Source organism: Acinonyx jubatus, chromosome A2 (genome assembly GCF_027475565.1).
Source record: "Acinonyx jubatus isolate Ajub_Pintada_27869175 chromosome A2, VMU_Ajub_asm_v1.0, whole genome shotgun sequence".
NCBI classification, from domain to species: domain Eukaryota; kingdom Metazoa; phylum Chordata; class Mammalia; order Carnivora; family Felidae; genus Acinonyx; species Acinonyx jubatus.
The window spans coordinates 114,496,453-114,514,513 of record NC_069383.1 but is presented as its reverse complement, the minus strand read 5'-3'; the positions used below and the strand labels follow the sequence as shown (position 1 = coordinate 114,514,513).

General features: G+C 46.0%; 1 protein-coding gene across 2 annotated transcripts in view; it reads left to right on the top strand.

Annotated features, from left to right (window-relative positions):
* Positions 1 to 18,061, top strand: part of SLC6A11 (solute carrier family 6 member 11) — a 132,732-nt gene that overhangs the window by 54,885 nt on the left and 59,786 nt on the right. Inside the window, exon 6 of one of the 2 annotated variants that reach the window (XM_027042641.2) lies at positions 8,228 to 8,362. The exons of the other annotated variant lie outside the window; for it this stretch is intronic. Coding sequence (XP_026898442.1) covers positions 8,228 to 8,362 — 135 coding nt within the window. The remainder of the gene's footprint in view (positions 1 to 8,227; positions 8,363 to 18,061) is intronic. 2 annotated transcript variants of the gene reach the window in all.

The following is an 18,061-nucleotide window of genomic DNA, read 5'->3' as shown; positions in this document are numbered from 1 at the left end:
AAAGATACACCACAAATCACTGCATAAAAATTATAACTTCAGCTTCCCAAGGAAATATTTCTGCATTGCTGAAATGCTGTTATCTCCTTGAATAGTGAATATCTTTGCTATACTCTTGTGAAAACATGGCTCCATCCACCTATTTAGAATTTGATTGCTAGAACAGAATGTTTTTTTCTTCATTTCCTATTTCTGTTAGAATGGTCTAAGAATAATGTCTCTAAAAAGGGTGAAGAGGCCAGATGTGTTCATGGTGACATCCCTCCTTCAGATCCACATTCTCCTAGAACCTTGTTTTGAGATATCAGTAACATCCTCTGGGAGATCATACCAGACTATTTGGTGCCTGCTATGGTGTCCCTACCTAGGAATTCAGGTAGTTTTCCCTCAAAAACCGGCACTGGGGAAAATCTGCTGTTACTAAAAACATTGATTCTCTAAGGATTGCAATCATATGTAATGGGCATATGTACCCTACACACAGAGGCAAGCCCAGCTAGAATGGAAGGGGTGGGGGGAAGGCTGGACTAATACAATGTTTCCCACACTGGGGTGGTAGGCTACCATGAGTTGCTGGCAAAAGTCAAGAAAACTGGACCTTTGAAGTTAAGGACAGACAGAGGGAGAAACAGGAGTTGAAAATAGGAAGGCATGTCTGGCCAGGTTTATGGCATGGAGCACAGCTTGTATGGTAGAAAGAGCTGACTTCTGATTACTTACCGTTCTGTGACCTGGCACAATCCACTTCTTTCTTTAATCCTCAAGTGTTTTTGTTTTTTGTTTGTTTGTTTTTGTCTACAAAATGGGGCCAGAACCTATTCGACTGGCATGAAGATCAGTCAGAGATAGTATACGACACATCTCTGGCACCTGGTGGTGCCTCAATTACCAACAGCATCTTCCAAGGCCCTGGGTAACTGGCTCTCAGAAGGTTCAGCCTAAATTAGAGTCAGGACCTTGGATAGCTCTACAAATCCTGGTCCTTTGAAAGGGTTGTGGTTAATCCTGGATTGTTCTAGAAAACATTGTGGTTGCTGGGCAGGACCCCAGCGATCATCCATGTGATCTATCCCACAAATATGGGAAGTGTTTTTTTCTACTGGCAGTCCACAGGATGATTTTAGTGAATCATGAACCTGGATTAAAGAACATCCGATTACATAATGAGATAATATTCCCTTTCTATGTTGCTTAAGGCAAAAGGTACAGTTAACTACTTCATCTTTTAGCACCTCCTTGACACTTGCTACTCTTGGTTTTGAACAGAGAACATAGCCCAGACTCTGACTGAGCCTTTGGCTATAATTTAATCATGCTTTGTTTTCATTGCATTTATTTTTGCATTTACCTTCTATATCTGTCATTAGAGGTAATGGTTTTCTGTTTATGGGGGTAATTCAGTTTTTCCATTACATATATTTATTGAACATAAGAGAGAATATTGAATTATAGAAAATATTAAGTAAATAATACAAAAGTATACATATATATGGCAAAAAAAAATTGAGAAAATGGTATAAAGATGATTGAAGCTTGGATTAGTTCTTCCCTGCCTCTTGTGGATGGTAAAGTGCCAGCCCAGAGAGGCAATCGAACTTGCTCAAGCCACTTATTATATTGGATCTTCTGACCCTGTGGTTCTATGTCTTTGCCCCCACACCAGCCTACTTTCCCAAAGCCTTTTGAACAAGGCTCAACTTTCCAATTGACCCCATTATCCTGGAAAACTTAGGGAGGGGCAGCCTTTCTGCAACTTCTGTCATGTTCTCAATGATCAGTCTCCCTGCTATGAAATAAATAGCTGTGTCCTGGAAGTAGGGGGAAAATGCTCCACAATTCCAGTATTGGAATGCAAATGAGCAATTAGAGTCAATTAAAACAGGATACAGTATAATTACCACCAAGTGTGCTAACCTTTATATTTAAGAGGACTTGACCTGCTGAAAGGAAATTAAACAATAGTAAAAAACAAAACAAAACCTCTTCCTTAACCAAGGGGGATGTGCTTGGGGCAGGAGCCTCACTTCAGGGGCCTCTGAGGTCTGACAGATTAGACCCTCCTTCCCCCACACCCAACTCTCTGGGTCTGAGCTACCAGCCAGACTTGATGGTACCTTGTCAGTGACTTTTATGCCCATCACCAAACACTGCATATTTTAGCTAAATGCCCAAGCCCTGCTTGGCTCTTCCAGAGACTCCTGTAGCCTTGGGCATCTTGAAAGCCATGCTGAACTTTGCTGCAAAGTACCTTGTACCTGCACTTCCTTGGCCTCTGCATCTGAACTGATCTGTCTTTTAAAGCCAGATCTCTTACTTCCTTATTTATAAACACTCCTCTGAAAATCCGATTCGATTTTCTGAATCCCATTTTATGCGGACCCAGCGTTTCCTACAGAGGAAGCACACGGTAGTGTTGTGAAACCCTGCAGTCTAACCTTGGGGTCCCAGACCTCAGCCTGCTTATTTGTTCATCCATCCACCAAATGTTTATTGAGCTTGTTTTATGTACCTTGTGCTGTCCTGGGCACTGTGGACACAGCAGGGAAAGTAAAAGACAAAACTCCCTTTCCTCAAGGAGCTTATGTTTTAGAAATCTTACACTTACAAGGTGATAAAACAGCAGGTGGAGAGCAGCTAGAGGGGACCAGAGAGCACTGGAGTGACAGGGATGTGTGTGTGGTGGGGGAGGGAGTCAGGGAGGAAGTGACACTCCAGCTCTCCGTAACAGGTGGGCAGATGGCATGGCTTATAGGTTTAGAGGGTGGATCCTGAGCTGAGACTGAGGTACAGTAGTCCAGCCCCCCGCCCCTTATTCATGGTTTTGATCTCTGCGGTTTCAGTTCCTCTCTGGAAGCAGATGATCCTCCTCCTGATGCTAGAAGGTCAATAGTAGCCTAATGCTATGTCACAGTAGTCTAGGTCATTCACCTTGCTTCTCCTTACACAGGCACGTTATCATCTCACAGCATCACAAGAGGGATAAGTATAGTACAGTGAGGTATTTTGGGAGAGAGAGACCACATTCACTTAACTTTTATTGCAGTATATTTTTATAATTCTAGTTTATTCTTAGTTAATGTTCGTTAATGTGTTTAATCTCTTACTGTGACTAATTTATTAATTAAACTTTATCATAGGTATGTACATACAGGAAAAAACATAGTATATATAGGGTTCAGTCCTACCTGTCTGGATCTTGGAACATATCCCCCATGGATAAGGGTGAGTGGGGGCTTATAGTACTTCAGAAACACCATTCTGGGCTTCAGCTGCCTGATGTATAAAGTAGGTAGGACAATGGTATCACACCTGGATGGCAGGGTCCCTGACTTTGAGGAGTCCTCAGCCTTGTGGGGATTCAAACACACCCAGGAAGAACACCTGGGGCTGGATAGTACAAATACAAGAAGGCACAAAAAGATAAGGAGGCCTTGAAGGAGCCTGGCACGCTTTCCAAGGGTGAGGAACCTGGTACAGCAGAGGACAAAGTAGTTGGGGGAAGGATAGAGACTGATCAAGTCACACAGCAAGCCAGGGAAGCCCAAGATTTGAACACGGGGTCATCTGACTCAAAGCCTAATCCTTTGCACTATATCCCACGGCCTTCAATGTGCGGTTGGGGAGGGCAGATTCAGAGAAGCAGGAAGACACATGCTGAATTCATAGTTTTGAAACTTGCCTGCAGTGTGGACAGAGTGGGGCTGGTGCATGACTGAGAAGAAAGATAATGAAAGGCTTTGGTGGTGGGGCTGAAGAGGGGGTGTAATTTCAAAATATAGTTGGAGATCAAGTTGGTGGGTCTTAATAACACTGATTGAATGGGGACACAGCTCAGGAAAGAGGGGAGGCAGACTCCAGCTTGAACACCTGGAGGACAACCCAGGGGACAGTATTCTCAGCTCACTTCCACATTGTTGGCTAGTTCCACATCTTCCCTGCCTGACTCAGCCTCTCCCATTCCTGCTTATCCTTGGAGACCCAGCTGCAACTCCACTGTCGGCACCCAAAGGCCGAATCCATTCACAAAGAACCTTCCAGCCTGTCTCTCTAGCCTCCTTTTCCTGTTTCACACTGCTCCTTTGGGTGTCATGACCCCAGGAATCCCATTCAGGTATGCACATTCAGCAGGTCTTTCCTTAAGCACGAGATCTGGGGCTTACCACTCTGGGCACAGGGACTAAGGACCTGCAGGAGACTGTGAAGGCATAGATGAAAAGTGGGCTAGATCAAGGGTAGAAGATAGTAGGTTTCTTCCCAGCTGATTATGGAGCTGCCTGGAGTACTGTGGAGGGTTCTGAGGCTGTGTCCATGCTTAGCTGCACAGAGTATTGTGATCGATTAGTGATGTCTGCCATGAACACAGGAGGGATAGGGCAGGGTAAATGCCATTTATGTACAATTTCTTAATGACAAGATCTGTATTGTATGGACAATCTACAGCTGTTCTCAGGAAAAATCAAAGATGATATCCCAATGGCTGGTATAACTGAGGGCAGAAACAAATCCGAAGGGGGCTGTTAAGAGAACTGGGACCAGGGTCTCTACAGCTGCTCTCAGGGAAAATCAAAGATGATGTCCCAATGGCTGGTATAACTGAGGGCAGAAACAAATCCGAAGGGGGCTGTTAAGAGAACCAGGACCAGTGTCAGATACAGGCTGTCCTCAGCATTGCATTTCAACTTTCATACCACTCTCCACTTGTGTCCATTACATAATGATGCCCCTAAACCACCTTTTGTTCCCTGACTTGAGGCTCTCAAACCTCAGCTCACAAAGGGATTTTTCTAGCTAATGCCTGCCAGCCAGTGGTTTCGTTTTGGCAGCCTAAGTCATTGTCTGTACTGTGGTCTTTGAGCAGTTCATCTGAATATTTTATTTCCCTTATGGTTTATTTTAAAAAACATAAAAATGAAGGTGTGGATACCAGTGGAGGGAGGGTAGTTCTCCTCAATGTAATGTAGAAGCAGAACATGCATTTAGAACTTTAAACAATGGAATTACTTCAAAATAATTGTTATCTATTTAATAAATCATACTACTGTGGTCATTGAGGAGTAGTCTGCTATGTATGCTGCTGAGGGCATAGTGAGGGTGCATTTGGCCAGGTTATAAGTGACCCCTTAATGTTCACTCAAAAACAGACCAGGTGGAGGGGCACCTGGGTGCTCAGTTGGTTGAGTATCCAACTTGTCTCCTGATTTTGACTCAGGTCATGATCCCAGGGTCCTAGGATCCAGCCCCACATCAGGCTTCATGCTCAGCCTAAGATTCTCTCTCTCCCTCTGCCCCTCTACCTTGCTTGCTCGTGTGTGCGCTCTCTTGCTCTCTCTCTCAAAAAAAAAAAAAAAAAAAAAGACCAGGTGGAGTATAACCAACAAGTTTAGTCACATCAAGGTGGTCCCACAGAGTAAAGATAAAGTCCTATGATTTTCACTTGTTCTATTTTATAGGATAACATTCTTTTCCTTACATTTTGTGAGCATTGGGGGTTAAGATAGATATGTCATCCTTCGGGGCCTGGGCATTCTGGATAATTAATCTTCTGCCATACCACAGAGACAAAAGTGGAAATTATGCAATTAAAAGCAATAGATTTTAGCTTCCTCCTGTCTTTTCACAGACATAAGCCAGTTGACCACGGTGTGGGGGTTCATTTTGAAGGAAGATACTCAAGAATTTATATGAAATGCTGAAGATCCACGCAAGATTGTGTCTGTAAGGCTAAGAGAAATGGGAGCTTTTATACCACGATGAGCTGTCTGGGCAGGAACCGTCAGCCCTGTTGACTGCTGGCCTCTCATTTTTGACTATTAATATCAGTTGTTGGCTCTGATTCTTATACATCTGACTTGCATTCACCTGGATTACAGTATATGTTACAGCAAGAGGTTGTTTGAAATAACTGACATGTCAGTAGAGCTGACTGTTGGTTTGGAAACAGGATGCTTAACTGGCTGGGGCAGAACTGTGAGTAGGCTGAGGATGCTGCCAGCACTGTGGGCCAAGGACAGTGTCTGGATGGAACAACCCAGTCCTCCAGATGTGAGCTCCAGGACCCAATGACACCACCCTCTGCTGGTTCTTATTTCTTGTTTTTTAGGACTGGGTTTAAATCCCTGCTTTGTCACCAACTGAATGACTTACATTTACATTTATGTAAAGTATGGACTCTTACTTTTTTGTTTGAAGGTTAAGTGCAAAGAAGCAATACCTTTTTTTGTTACTGCTTTGCAATGTTCCTGTCCCCTTTAGTCCCTCGAATGTGTATATGACCATTCTTCAATGAAGTAATAGCCCAGTTAACACAAGGATCACTGTGTGTCCTGCCATAAATAGCATCTCTATTTCAGTTTTTCGAAGATGTTAATTTATATGAAAATAAAAAATAATACAAGGAAAAATTCAAGTTACATAAATGTAACTATTTCCATTGTCATGTGTAAAGTGGCTGGCATTTAGTAAGATTTTATTCTCTTCTTCCCTCTGTCCCCGTTTCCCATGTCCTGAACTCCTTTATGGTCCAATACCTGGATCACCTCCTTGGAGAAGCCCTCCCTGACTGCCTCTGTAATTAGCTACTCTTTGGTCTTCCATCCTTTATATTCCGCTGATTACATAATGCATGAATTATCTACTTACCTACATGTCTGTCTTTTCTACCAGAGCGGGGCCTCTTGAGGCAGAAACTTCCATATCAAGACTTATTTGCATATTCCAGAGTCTAGCTCAGCGCTTGGTGCATAGGAGTGTTTTTGGTGAGTGAGTGAGTAAGTAGGTGGATGAGTGAGTAAATGAATGAATGCAAAAACTGAGTGAGGGACTAGACCACTGGTAAAAGAAACCCTGAGCTGGGAAGGGTTTCAACTAGAAGAATTAAGACCGTAGGTCACACAGCACAAGTACTTTAGCAGGGAAGTCTGAGTCTCTGAACCATCCAAAAGCTGGTACACATATCTGTGTCTGTGCACCTTTGGGGGAAGAGAGGAGAGTCTGTAGCTGTCCTCAGATTCTCAGAGACATCCATGGCCCCCAAATGTCGACAAGTTGCTGATGTAAACAGATGGAACAGGCAGGCCCCACCAAGAGGGCACAACGAAGTGATTACAGAAGAGTTGTGACAAAGGAGGAAAAATCAGACCTGGAGGAGGAGACACCAAGTCCTGCATGGACCTCAAGGAGAGGTTGTGGCCCAAGGACAGGATAGAGTCTTGAGGGTGTTGCTATTTGCTTATAAGCAGTGCTTGTGTGAGGAAACCCAGGGAAGATTCTGTTTCTTGTACAGAATCTGTGGGCTGAAAAGGGCTGCTCAGTTTGCTGGTTCCAATCACTGGCCTCCAGGTACACCGAGCAGAAATGATCCCAGGCAAACACTGGGTCTTTCTTGCCCCAAATAGCTTCCCTCCCCCATTTCCCTGCACTTTACTCTTCTCTTCTCTTCTCTCCTCTCCTCTCCTCTCCTCTCCTCTCCTCTCCTCTCCTCTCCTCTCCTCTCCTCTCCTCTCCTTTCCTCAGTATGTATGTATGTATGTATTTATTTATTTATTTAGAGAGGGCATGTGAGCAGGGGAGGGGCAGAGAGAGAGAGAGAGATAGAGAGGGAATCCCAAGCAGGCTCCACACTGTCAGCACAGAGCCCAAGGTGGGGCTTGATCTCTCAAACCCTGAGATCACGACCTGAGTCAAAGTCAAGAGTCAGACACTCAACCGACTGGGCCACCCAGGTGCCCCTCCCTGCATCTTTCTATTCTATCCTTGGCTGTGAAAACTTGATTATCATTAAGAGCAGTCTTTTTCAAAAATGTGGGTCATGGCCCATTGGTGAATCGTGACGTAAATTTAGAGGGTCATGACCAGCCTTAGGAAAACATGAAATAGAATATGATAGAAAATATTGAGTGCATCACACATGTAAGAGTGAGTATCATGTGGGACGTCCTGTTTCAGCTCAGTATGTATGGGATTTTGATATCATATGTATTTCCTTTTGTGGGTTGTGGTCACAAATGATTGATAAGCACCGGTCTCAAGCATCATTGTAAGCATTCACGAGATACTCGCCGAAAGGCCAGGCCCCTGAGCGGACAGTGGTGAGAGATGAGGTGGGAGAAGAAGCCACGTTGGGGTTCTACACTGGAAAGTCCTCTGCTCCTGGCCAGAAGTTAGGGCCCTGCCACATTGCCCACCACCATCACCCCTTCTTGATTCTTTCCTCTCCTCCCCTGGGCAGGTTGTATACGTCACTGCAACATTTCCCTATATCATGCTTCTGATCCTCCTGATCCGAGGGGTCACCTTGCCCGGGGCCTCCGAAGGCATCAAGTTCTACCTGTATCCTGACCTCTCCCGGCTCTCCGACCCACAGGTAAAGTTGCTTGCTTCGTGTCCAGTTGCCTGTCACCACTGGGACGCCCTCTGCCAGCCTCTGCTGCCAGCCACGGGGGCTTAGCAGCTGGCTGAGCATGTAGAAGTCCATGGACCCCTTCTCACAATAATCATTTTCCATGCATAAATTAAATGCCTAGGAAATCCAGTATATTGAAATACAACCATCAAAACATCAACAAAAGACAAATTTGTGGCATGTAATAATATATGTGCTTGTTTATCAATACATTAAAGAGCAAGATCCAGCAACAGGTCCTATGATTTTTATGGTTTCAAACTCATGGTGAGCATAAATGATGTGTGGAGATATCTGTACTGTGATATGAAAGTATCTGGGATTTCTACTGCTGACAATTCTGCAGTTTGTTGTCTATGTTCATAATTGAAGAAATGCTAAATTTGTTAGAGGTAAGTGTAAACAGAAAGTTTTTCCTCTGCCTAAGATCACAGATCCCCCAGCCATGCATCTCAGTGAGACCAACTGGGTCTTTGTTGGTGATTGATTTTCCTTGTGGGTGCAGCTCGCAGAAAGAAAATAATTGGTGAAAACTGGCTCACCTCTTAGTTGTGTCTGGTAAGGCGTTGGTTGTGCTGAATCTTGGATAGTGACTGTTTATACCTAAGCTTCTCTAAGTGGGCAGTGATGGTGTTCCCAGGTGTATGTTAGACAAGAGGTGAAAACAGACATCTTGCAGGCCCAGAAATGCTCCACCTCACTACTTGTTAGAAGCTCCTGGGACCTTTTGAAAAATCCCAATTCCCAGAGTGTAACCCAGACCAATTAAATTAAATTTTCTGGGGGTGGTTCCCAGGTATCAGTGTTTCCTAAAGGCCATCAGGTAAATCCAGGGTGTCAGATAATGTGCTCAAAGACATCTGATGGCCAAGGAGACATCCATTGTTGTTTAACTGAAGTATAGTTGATATACAATGTTATATTAGTTTCAGCTGTACAACATAGTGATTCTGGCATTTTTATACATTGCAAAGTGATCACCCTGGTAAATCTAGCTACCATCTGTCAGCATACACAGTTGTTATATATTATCAATTATATTCCATGTAGTGTACGTTGTATCCCTCTGACTTATTTATTTTATAACTGGAAGTTTGTACCTTTTAATCCCCTTCTGCTATTTTGCCTACCCCCATCCCAGCAACCACTAGATTGTTCTCTGTATCTTGGAGTCTGTTTCTGTTCTGTTTTGTTATTCTTTTTGGATAAGCAAAATCATACAGTATTTGTCTTTCTCTGACTTATTTCACTTAAATAATACCCCCAGGTCCATCCATGTTGTTGCAAATGGCAAGATTGCATTCTTCTTTGTGACTGAATAGTATTCCATTGTATCTGTGTACCATATTTTCTTTATCCATTTGTCAATCAGTGGACACTTGGGCTGCTTTTATAATTTGGCTATTGTAAATAATGCCATGATGAACATAGAGGCACCCATATTTCTATTAAAATGAACATAGATACATCATGCATTAGAATGTAGAATCTGCATTCATAGTAGATGAGCCTGCAGGAAACTGAGTCTGCAGTCTGTAGCTTCCAGCCACCCCCTGTTAGGAGAACTTGGGTGGAAAGGTTTATGGAGGGCGAGTTATTGCAGCTCAGGTGTAGCTCATTACACTGATTAAGGTCCATGGTGAAGTGGCAACGTGTGCTCGTTTCTTCTCAGTTTGCTGTGCCGTGAGGGGCCCCTGAGGCTCGGGGCACCACCGGGCACCTGACGCAGCATCCTGAGTTGCAGGCAGAATCCCTAGGAAGAAGGAAATTAGCTCCTGACTGTTGGCCTCACCAACTCCAACCTCCGATGGCAAAGGCTCAGTTGGAGAGTGAGTTTTGGAAAACGTATTTCCAGAATCACTGGTCTGTGCCTTTTTGTCAGATCCACAAATTCTTGACCCAGTACAGATTTCCTGTTCTTTCCTCTGCTCACAGGTTTCCTTATCCTGTTCCTCAGGGTCTGTCAGGAAAGAGATCCTGAGCATCACCCACATTTTCCAAACCTAACTGATCATCGGAACATCTTGGAACATGTTAAGAATGCAGTTTTGGGGGTATGCGATGGCACCTGCCTATTTATATAATTAGGAAGCTGCCGAGGAGATTCTGATGATCAGAAAAGTTTGGGAAAAGCCAGCCAACACTTACGACCGTAGAGCCCTATCTACACATATACACATGTACCACAAACGCACATACCCACACACAGGACAGAGGTGAAGCCAGGTGTTCACCATTCACACTGTCTGCCTCATCATCCCAGTTTCCTGCCATCTCCCTTCCTCTCAGGCTTCGGCTCCCAGGCCAGCACTCACTTGCAAGGCTGTTCTGAGGAATGGCCACTTGGAGTCGTGGTATGAACATTGGGCCAACAGTCAGGACCTGGCTTTCCTCGGGCTCTGCTGCTGATCCTAAGTGACCTTGGACAGGTTCCTTCTCTTTTTCTCCTTCTGGGCCTTCGCTTTCCCACGAAGGCAAGAAAAGGTTGATTTCATTCAGCAGGTTCAAAGTGGATTCTGAGATGCCTGCATTTTCCATGAACATGGGTTGACTGATAGACTTACAGGCCACCTTCAGCCCTCTGCCCATTTTTGTAAATAAAGTCTTATTGGAACACAGCCATGTTACTTATTTTTCCCCATATTGTTTGGCTGCTCAAAGGCATAACTCAGAGGCAAAGATGAGTAGCTGAGACAGAACCATATAACCCCTATGCCCCGGCCCCTGCCACATTGAGTGACTCACTAGGGCTCAAAGGACTCAGAGCAGTCATACTCTTTAATACAGCTTATTTCCAGCATCAGCGAGAGAAAAAGACACATCACATCAAGTGGGGAGGAATCCATGCCATAGGCTTCCCACAGTCACCTGCCAGGAGGAGCCACACAGAACATGTTCCTTCTTGCAGCATCAAAATGCAGCAGCATGTGGGCAGTATTTCTCCCCAGAGGAGATTGGTCAGGACTCGGGTTTTTAATGGGGAAGTTTTATTAAGTGCGCAGGTACTTTGTGGCCATGTGATCGATCACACGGTCTCCAGAAGGAAAGCAGGTACTCACCGTAAGTTGCATTGCTTGTACAAATAGTCCAGGCAAGCTGGCACAGCAGAATTCAGTGCCCCTGGCATACAAAATGACGGTGTGACTTAGTACCAGGGGAATATCTTAGCTAAGTTCCCAGATATCAGCCAAGAGCCAATCCTGCCAGCAGGCCCTTTGGGACAGGAACATCAAGTCTGCTGTGGTAACTCTTTGCTGCACACTGGCAAAACGTAAAATATTTACTATTTGGGCTATTCTAGAAAAAAGTGCTAATTTTGAGCTGCAGAACCCTCAAATGCCTGTAAGGGGAGACTTGTTGGCCTCTGATCTCTGCTTGACTCCCTCACTCTACCCATGTTGCTCTCTGCCTCGGCTGCCACCAGCCTGGTCCAGACACCACCATCTCCCCCTTGACAGTAGCCTCCTAACTGGTCTTCCAGAAATGTCCCTTAACCCCTTGGTCCTGTGGGCCACTCTCATTCAGCAGCAGAGTGATCTTTTTGAAATCTAAATCTGACAGGCATCTCTTGGCTTAAATCCCTTCTGGGGTTCCCTGTGGTCTTTGGTAGGGCCTCCAAGGGCTTCCTTGAGCTGTCTCCTTGCTGCATCCCCATCATTTCTCCCCCTCTCTCAGTTCATGCCAGATACTGGCCTTCTTTCTGCCTCAGGACCTTTGCACATGTTACTTCTCTGCTAAGAATGCTCCCTCTTTCCTCCCCAGACCCTCCTTCTGCACCTTGCCCAACATCCGCTCATCCTTTAGGACTCAGTTTAAACATCACTTTTTCAGGCAAGTCTTTCCGAACTGCTAACCATGCACCCTCTAGTATTTCATACTTATTTTCCAAAGTGCTTACCATGTTTGCAGGGAAATATTTATATATGTATATACATGTATGTATGTATGTATTACATGTGTGATTTGTTTAATGTCCATTCATTTGCTTGACAGATACTTACTAAGTGCCTGTTCTGTATCAGAGATTATTATAGGTATCAGGGATATATAGCAGTGGACATTGAACAAAATAATGATCCCTTCCCCAAGAAGTTTATATGCCAGTCAAAGAAGATAGCAGTGAACAGAATAAAAAATAAAATATGCAGTCCATTAAATGGCGACAAGACCCAAAGAGGCCAAGGATGGAGTGGCAAGGGGAGTGCTTAAGAGAGGGTGGATACAAAGTTCCTCCCAGAGAAGACAGCTTGGAAGCAAGGTCTGTATCTGTTTTTCCCACCATTGTATCTCCAATCCCTAGCTAGCTCAGTGAGTGGGACATAATAGGTGCTCAATAAATGCTTGCTGAATGACTGTAAGAGCCAAAGCTATTTTGAGATTTTTGAGGAAAGATTCTGTTGCTTTAGCCAAAAATTTAAAAACCTCCAGCTCACCAGATCTGTGAGTTGTAATGTTTTTTGATTCTCCTGTGTGAGCATGCCCACCAAAAGGAACAGAGATAGTTAATTGGGATAGAGGTAAGGATAGCGACCACAAGAGGGAAGGGTAAACAAAATTTCATGTAACTGGTGTCTTTGGAAGCTGGAGTGTGTTGCGGGAAGGGCCCAACATGGCTGAAAAGAGAGGTGGGGGTAGCCCTGAGCCTGCTTTCTGTCTGCTCCGGGGGCTGAAAGGCTGGTGTTGGGGTGTATAGTAACCTGGAATCTGTGGAGGGGTCTTGATAACTCCTCGAACTTTGGAGGCTAGCACATCACACAGATTCGTCTCGGTGTGCTGAGGGAAGGCAGCCTGTGCGTGGGTCAGTAGAATCACAGTACCCCAGCTAGAATGTCCACTCAGTACATAGATCCAGGTCAGAGAGGCTGAGCTACTTGTCTGTGGCCACACAGCAGCTCAGTGGCCCAAATAGGACTTAGAGCCCAGGGTTTCTGGGCTCTGAATGAAGGAAGGTAAGATCTAAAGAAGAAAATGACAGATCCACACCGAGAAGTTCTAAGTGTTCCCGTTTGTGCACACCCCAGGCCATGAACCATCGGGAAGGCCCAGGCTGGAAATCCTGCTCTCCCGTTACAGTTCGTGTGGCCTCTAGCAAGGCTCCTCCCTCTCTGGGACCTGGTCATCTCTTCCCTAGAATGGGGGTCACAGGTTGTAGTCGCCTGCCCCATCAGATGGCTGTGAAGGTGAAGTGCAATGACCCAGTTAGTGGAGGAATGTTTTTTCTTTTTGCAGTTACGTGTTTTAATGTGCATTAGAAAAAAAAAAAAAAAACCTGGGACATCCATCAACCGTATCAGAACCGTGACTTCATAGTTATTGCTGGAGTGAAGCTGTATCTATATACACTTTACACACACACACACACACTACACATTTACATACATGTATGTGGTAAGGAGCAAGGTTAATTTACAAGCAGCTATCAAATAAATACTAGAATGAACATGGACTTAGCAAAAATAGTACAGGGTGAAGACGGTGTGCTGAGGTTTGGGACACGGCTGGGGCTGGAGAATCATCCTGAAGTAGCGTTAGGACTTCAGGTGGCCACATGGTCCCACTCAAGACAACTGAGGCATGGCTCTCAGAAGTAGAGAAAGTAGGTCAGGAGAGCTGTCAGCCAGAAATACTTAATCAGGAGATCAGAAAATGGCTCAGCCTCTTGGTGGTTTTCTCCTTTTATCAAGTCCTTGTTGTGACTAATGAACCTGACTTAGTTTCCCATTTGTGCTTCAGAACGCACCAGGAAGAAAGACTCCCAGAAAGGCCTGGCCGCTTGGCTTGTCTACGAGTGTGAACACCCTTGTTTCTTCAGGGTGATCTAGAAGTTGCAGTGGTCAGGCTTCCCGCAGCTATGAGGGACTAAAAGGTTGATGCTGGACCTATCAGAGTGTCTCTTGTGTGTGAACCAATGGGAAGGATAGGTGATGGGGGTGGTGAGCCGAGGAGTCGGGCTGGTCAGAGGGGAGGCTGCTGGACACATTCAGACCTCCAGCCTCAGAGACTCATTGGGTCCCTGCACTGCTCCAGCCATTCCCAGAGTGTGGGCATGGTCTCAGAGGGACTGGGGGCCACCAGGGGGTGAAATAAGCCCTTACTGGGAGTCCTCCCCAGGCTGCCAACTCCATGAGGAAAGGGATCGCGACTGTCCTGTGGACCACTCACCTGTCACCAGAGCCCAGCAAAGCTGTTCCGTATCTTATCCCAGGGATATTTATAGCATGCCTACCTCTGCCAGGCAGTCAGTATATAAGTGAGTAAGAGCACTCTGTGACTGGGTGGGCTTCCCTCCCTGGAAGAAGGAAGAGGGTTGGAAGAGATCGGAGCTTTGCATCCTTCCTTTGGTCTGTTGAGAAGAACGTGCACCTTGTTCTTGGTGATGGTCCTCGTGCCAAAGCCTGTGAATAACTCCTGCCTTTTAAATGCTAGGGAAGATCTAAAGGGGCTGCATCCACGCCATTACTCTCCGTCTTTTGCTTCCTGGGGGCTTATGTGGGTGGACTTCACAGGAGGGCTGATAGCTGATGCTCTGGGTGCTAAATGGAACCCCCAGCTTGCCTTCTCTCTCCTGCAACTGGAAAAGCCAGCCCTGTCCCAGTGCTTCAGGAATAGCTATGGGACTCACATGTTATCATCACAGCTTTACCTCCCTGAAGCCATGTTTGGAATTTGGTGAAGTTGGGGGCCTGGGGTGGGAGGGCTTGCCTGTACAGGTCAGCAGAGGGAGGACAGGCAATGACCCACCTGAGGAAAACAACCCTCAGGGTGCCTTCTACCCCATAGGAAACTCTTGCTTCCTGGATCCCATATCCTGGCCGGAGTGACAGCAAGGTGGGGCCTCTCCATGATCCAGGATCTCCATTAATTCCAGACCGGGGCTCCAGCTTCCCTTCCCTGCTGCTTATAAGGGGTTCAGACATGCATGTGTGCTGTGTCATTTACATTTCTAAAGGGGCACAGGTTCCTGACTGATGCAACGCTCTGGACCCCAGCTCCCAGGGCCTTAAGGGAAAAATCCTTTTGAGGGGTGCTCCTGAGCCCTCTGGGCTTGTGTGGCATTCTGCATGAAGACTAAGTCTTGATCTGGACAGGCAGATGCATTCACAGCGGCCCCCTCCTTCTATCTCCCCAGCCAGCGAGGCAGGAGAACTCCAAAAAGCATGTAAAGAGAACTCAGTTGTAGGGAGCCTGGGAGCCAAGAACACCTTCCTCACAGGGTAACTGTGAAGTCCAGAGAGAGAGCCATGGAAGTTATTTTAAGGTCTAAAGGGCTGTGCACCCTACTGTTGTAGTCTCCGTGAGGGCTTCCTGCCCACCTTGTATAAAATCATGCTCTCCACCCTGCACATCCTGTCTACACACCCACCCCCCCCCCCCAGCTTTGGTTTTAACCATGACACTTGCCAACATCTAAGACACCTTTCATTTTGTGTCACCATACTCCACTCACTAGAATGTTAGCTCCAGGAGGGCAGAGGATTGATCTGTTGCATTCACTGTTAGATGTCCTGCCCCTGGAAACAGAGCCTGCCAACATTAAGAGCTCAGTAAATACTTTTAGGCAGGCAGGCAGGAAGAGAGGGGGGGAGGGAAGGAAGGAAGGAAGGAATTGAAGGAAGGAAAAAAGGAAGGACGGACAGTTTCAGGAGAAGCCTATGTGACTCTGTTACAATGACCTAGCATGGACTGCAGTTGTGGGTAAGCTCTCCAGAGACAGGATTTTTAGTGCATTGGAATCTGGTATCTAGGAAAGGAAATTTGAGTCACTCTGTTGCCATTGACCAGCTTGGTGGCCTTCAGGCTGTCTCTTTACCTCTCAGAGCTCAGGGTTCTCACCTGTCTGTTGGGGTTAGAATATCCACCACACAGAGCAGTTGTGGAGCAGGTTTGCATGTGAATGCACAAGCACTTCTATTTCTCATTTTCAGTGCCCAGCCCAGGGTCTGGCACGCAGTAGGGCTCCAGGGACACCAGTGATGTTCTTCATTTGCCTCCGTGTCACTGGGCTCTGGGCAGGATGAGTCAGAGCTCCACAGGCCTAGAGGGAGGCTTTGAACTCAGAACCGAGTGCCTTCATTGTGAATCCAGTAAATTAAGTTTCTCATCAAGAACTTGAAGCAACACGGCTCGCCTTCTTTGTCCTCCAGCAATTTGCATTCCGTGGTCTCTTATAACTTTCTAAACATCTATTTGCCTTCACTGTCAGCCCTGTGTTCTCTCCGAAGTGTGAAGTGCTTCCACTCCATTTTCCCCCCCCAAATTTTTATTTTCTGTCTTTTCAGTCTTTGGGGAATGGAGGGCCGCTTTCAGGAAATCACATTTTCCCTGCCCCAGATTCCTGCCACTCTCACTCTTCATTGTGTTTCGAGTGTGTGTTTTCAGGGCAAGAACAGAAAGGCCTGTCACGGATCCAAATCGCGGGGTCTGCTTTCCCAGGGTGTGCACACGTTCCCCAAGTCAGCCTCTTCTATGGAGGGAACTGGAGCTGGCAGCTAAGGTGTCCCAAGTCCTGGAGGTGGGGTAGAAGAAGGATGCCCAAAGAGTGAGCACCTCAGAACACTGGAAATCTCCTCCACCTGCCCTCGCCCCATAAGGACAAATCAGGGAAAACAAGATCCTCATTTAAAACCTCACCTGATGAACCTTGTGGACACGCCCATGGAATCGCTGCCACCTGGTGGCAATGTACTTTGGCTCCAGACAGGGACCCAAGGAAACATAAGTGTCTTTACTGCTGGACTTCCCGACTGAAATGGAAATAATGATACTGACTTGTAGACATTGGATATGTCTTTGAAAATATTGCAAACCTCCCTGGACACGAGGGCTACTCCCTGGGACTGAAAATCAACCAAGGTTTCCTTTTGGTATATTTGGTTTGGGGCTAGGGTCACTGTTCTACCAGCATTCATCTGTTGTCTACTCAGCACCAGGTACTGGGGATGCAGAATCAGATGATGCATGATTCTTGTCTTCAAGGAGACGATAGTCTCTTGGGAGACACACATAATTAGGTCAGTGTTAACAGTAGTGAAGGAGGGGGTACTAGGGTTGGAGTTCACCTGACACAGGTATGCTTCCCGTCACTGGGTGAATGCCTCCAGAATTAGAGACACATTACTGATCTAACACACACACTGAAAGGAAGGTAGTGAGCATTTCTTCTTTCTTGACTGCTTGAAATTCCTCAAGAGTTGCTGGTCTGTGGAATCAGAATTCCTGTATATTCCACTGAGATTCTGTGCATCGCTGGGGTTCCTCATTAAATTCTTTCAGCCATAGGCTTACGGGGAAGTGTTGTGAATTTTAGTTCTCAGCTGTTTCAGTAGCCCCTTATTAATCTGCAGTCTCAGTGGTTGAAGAGCTGCTTGGGTACACATATGAGTAGTGATACTAGTTATTGTTTCTTTTTCTAATGTTTGTTTATTTTTGAGAGAGAGAGAGAGAGCAAACAGGGGAGGAGCAGACAGAGAGGGAAACAGAGAATCCCAAACAGGTTCTGCACCATCAGCTCACAGCCTGATGTGGGGCTCCAACTCACACCCTGTGAGATCCTGCCCTGAGCAGCAATCAAGAGTCAGACACTCGGGGCACCTGGGTGGCTCAGTCGGTTGAGCCTCCGACTTCAGCTCAGGTCATGGTCTCGCAGTTCGTGAGTTCCAA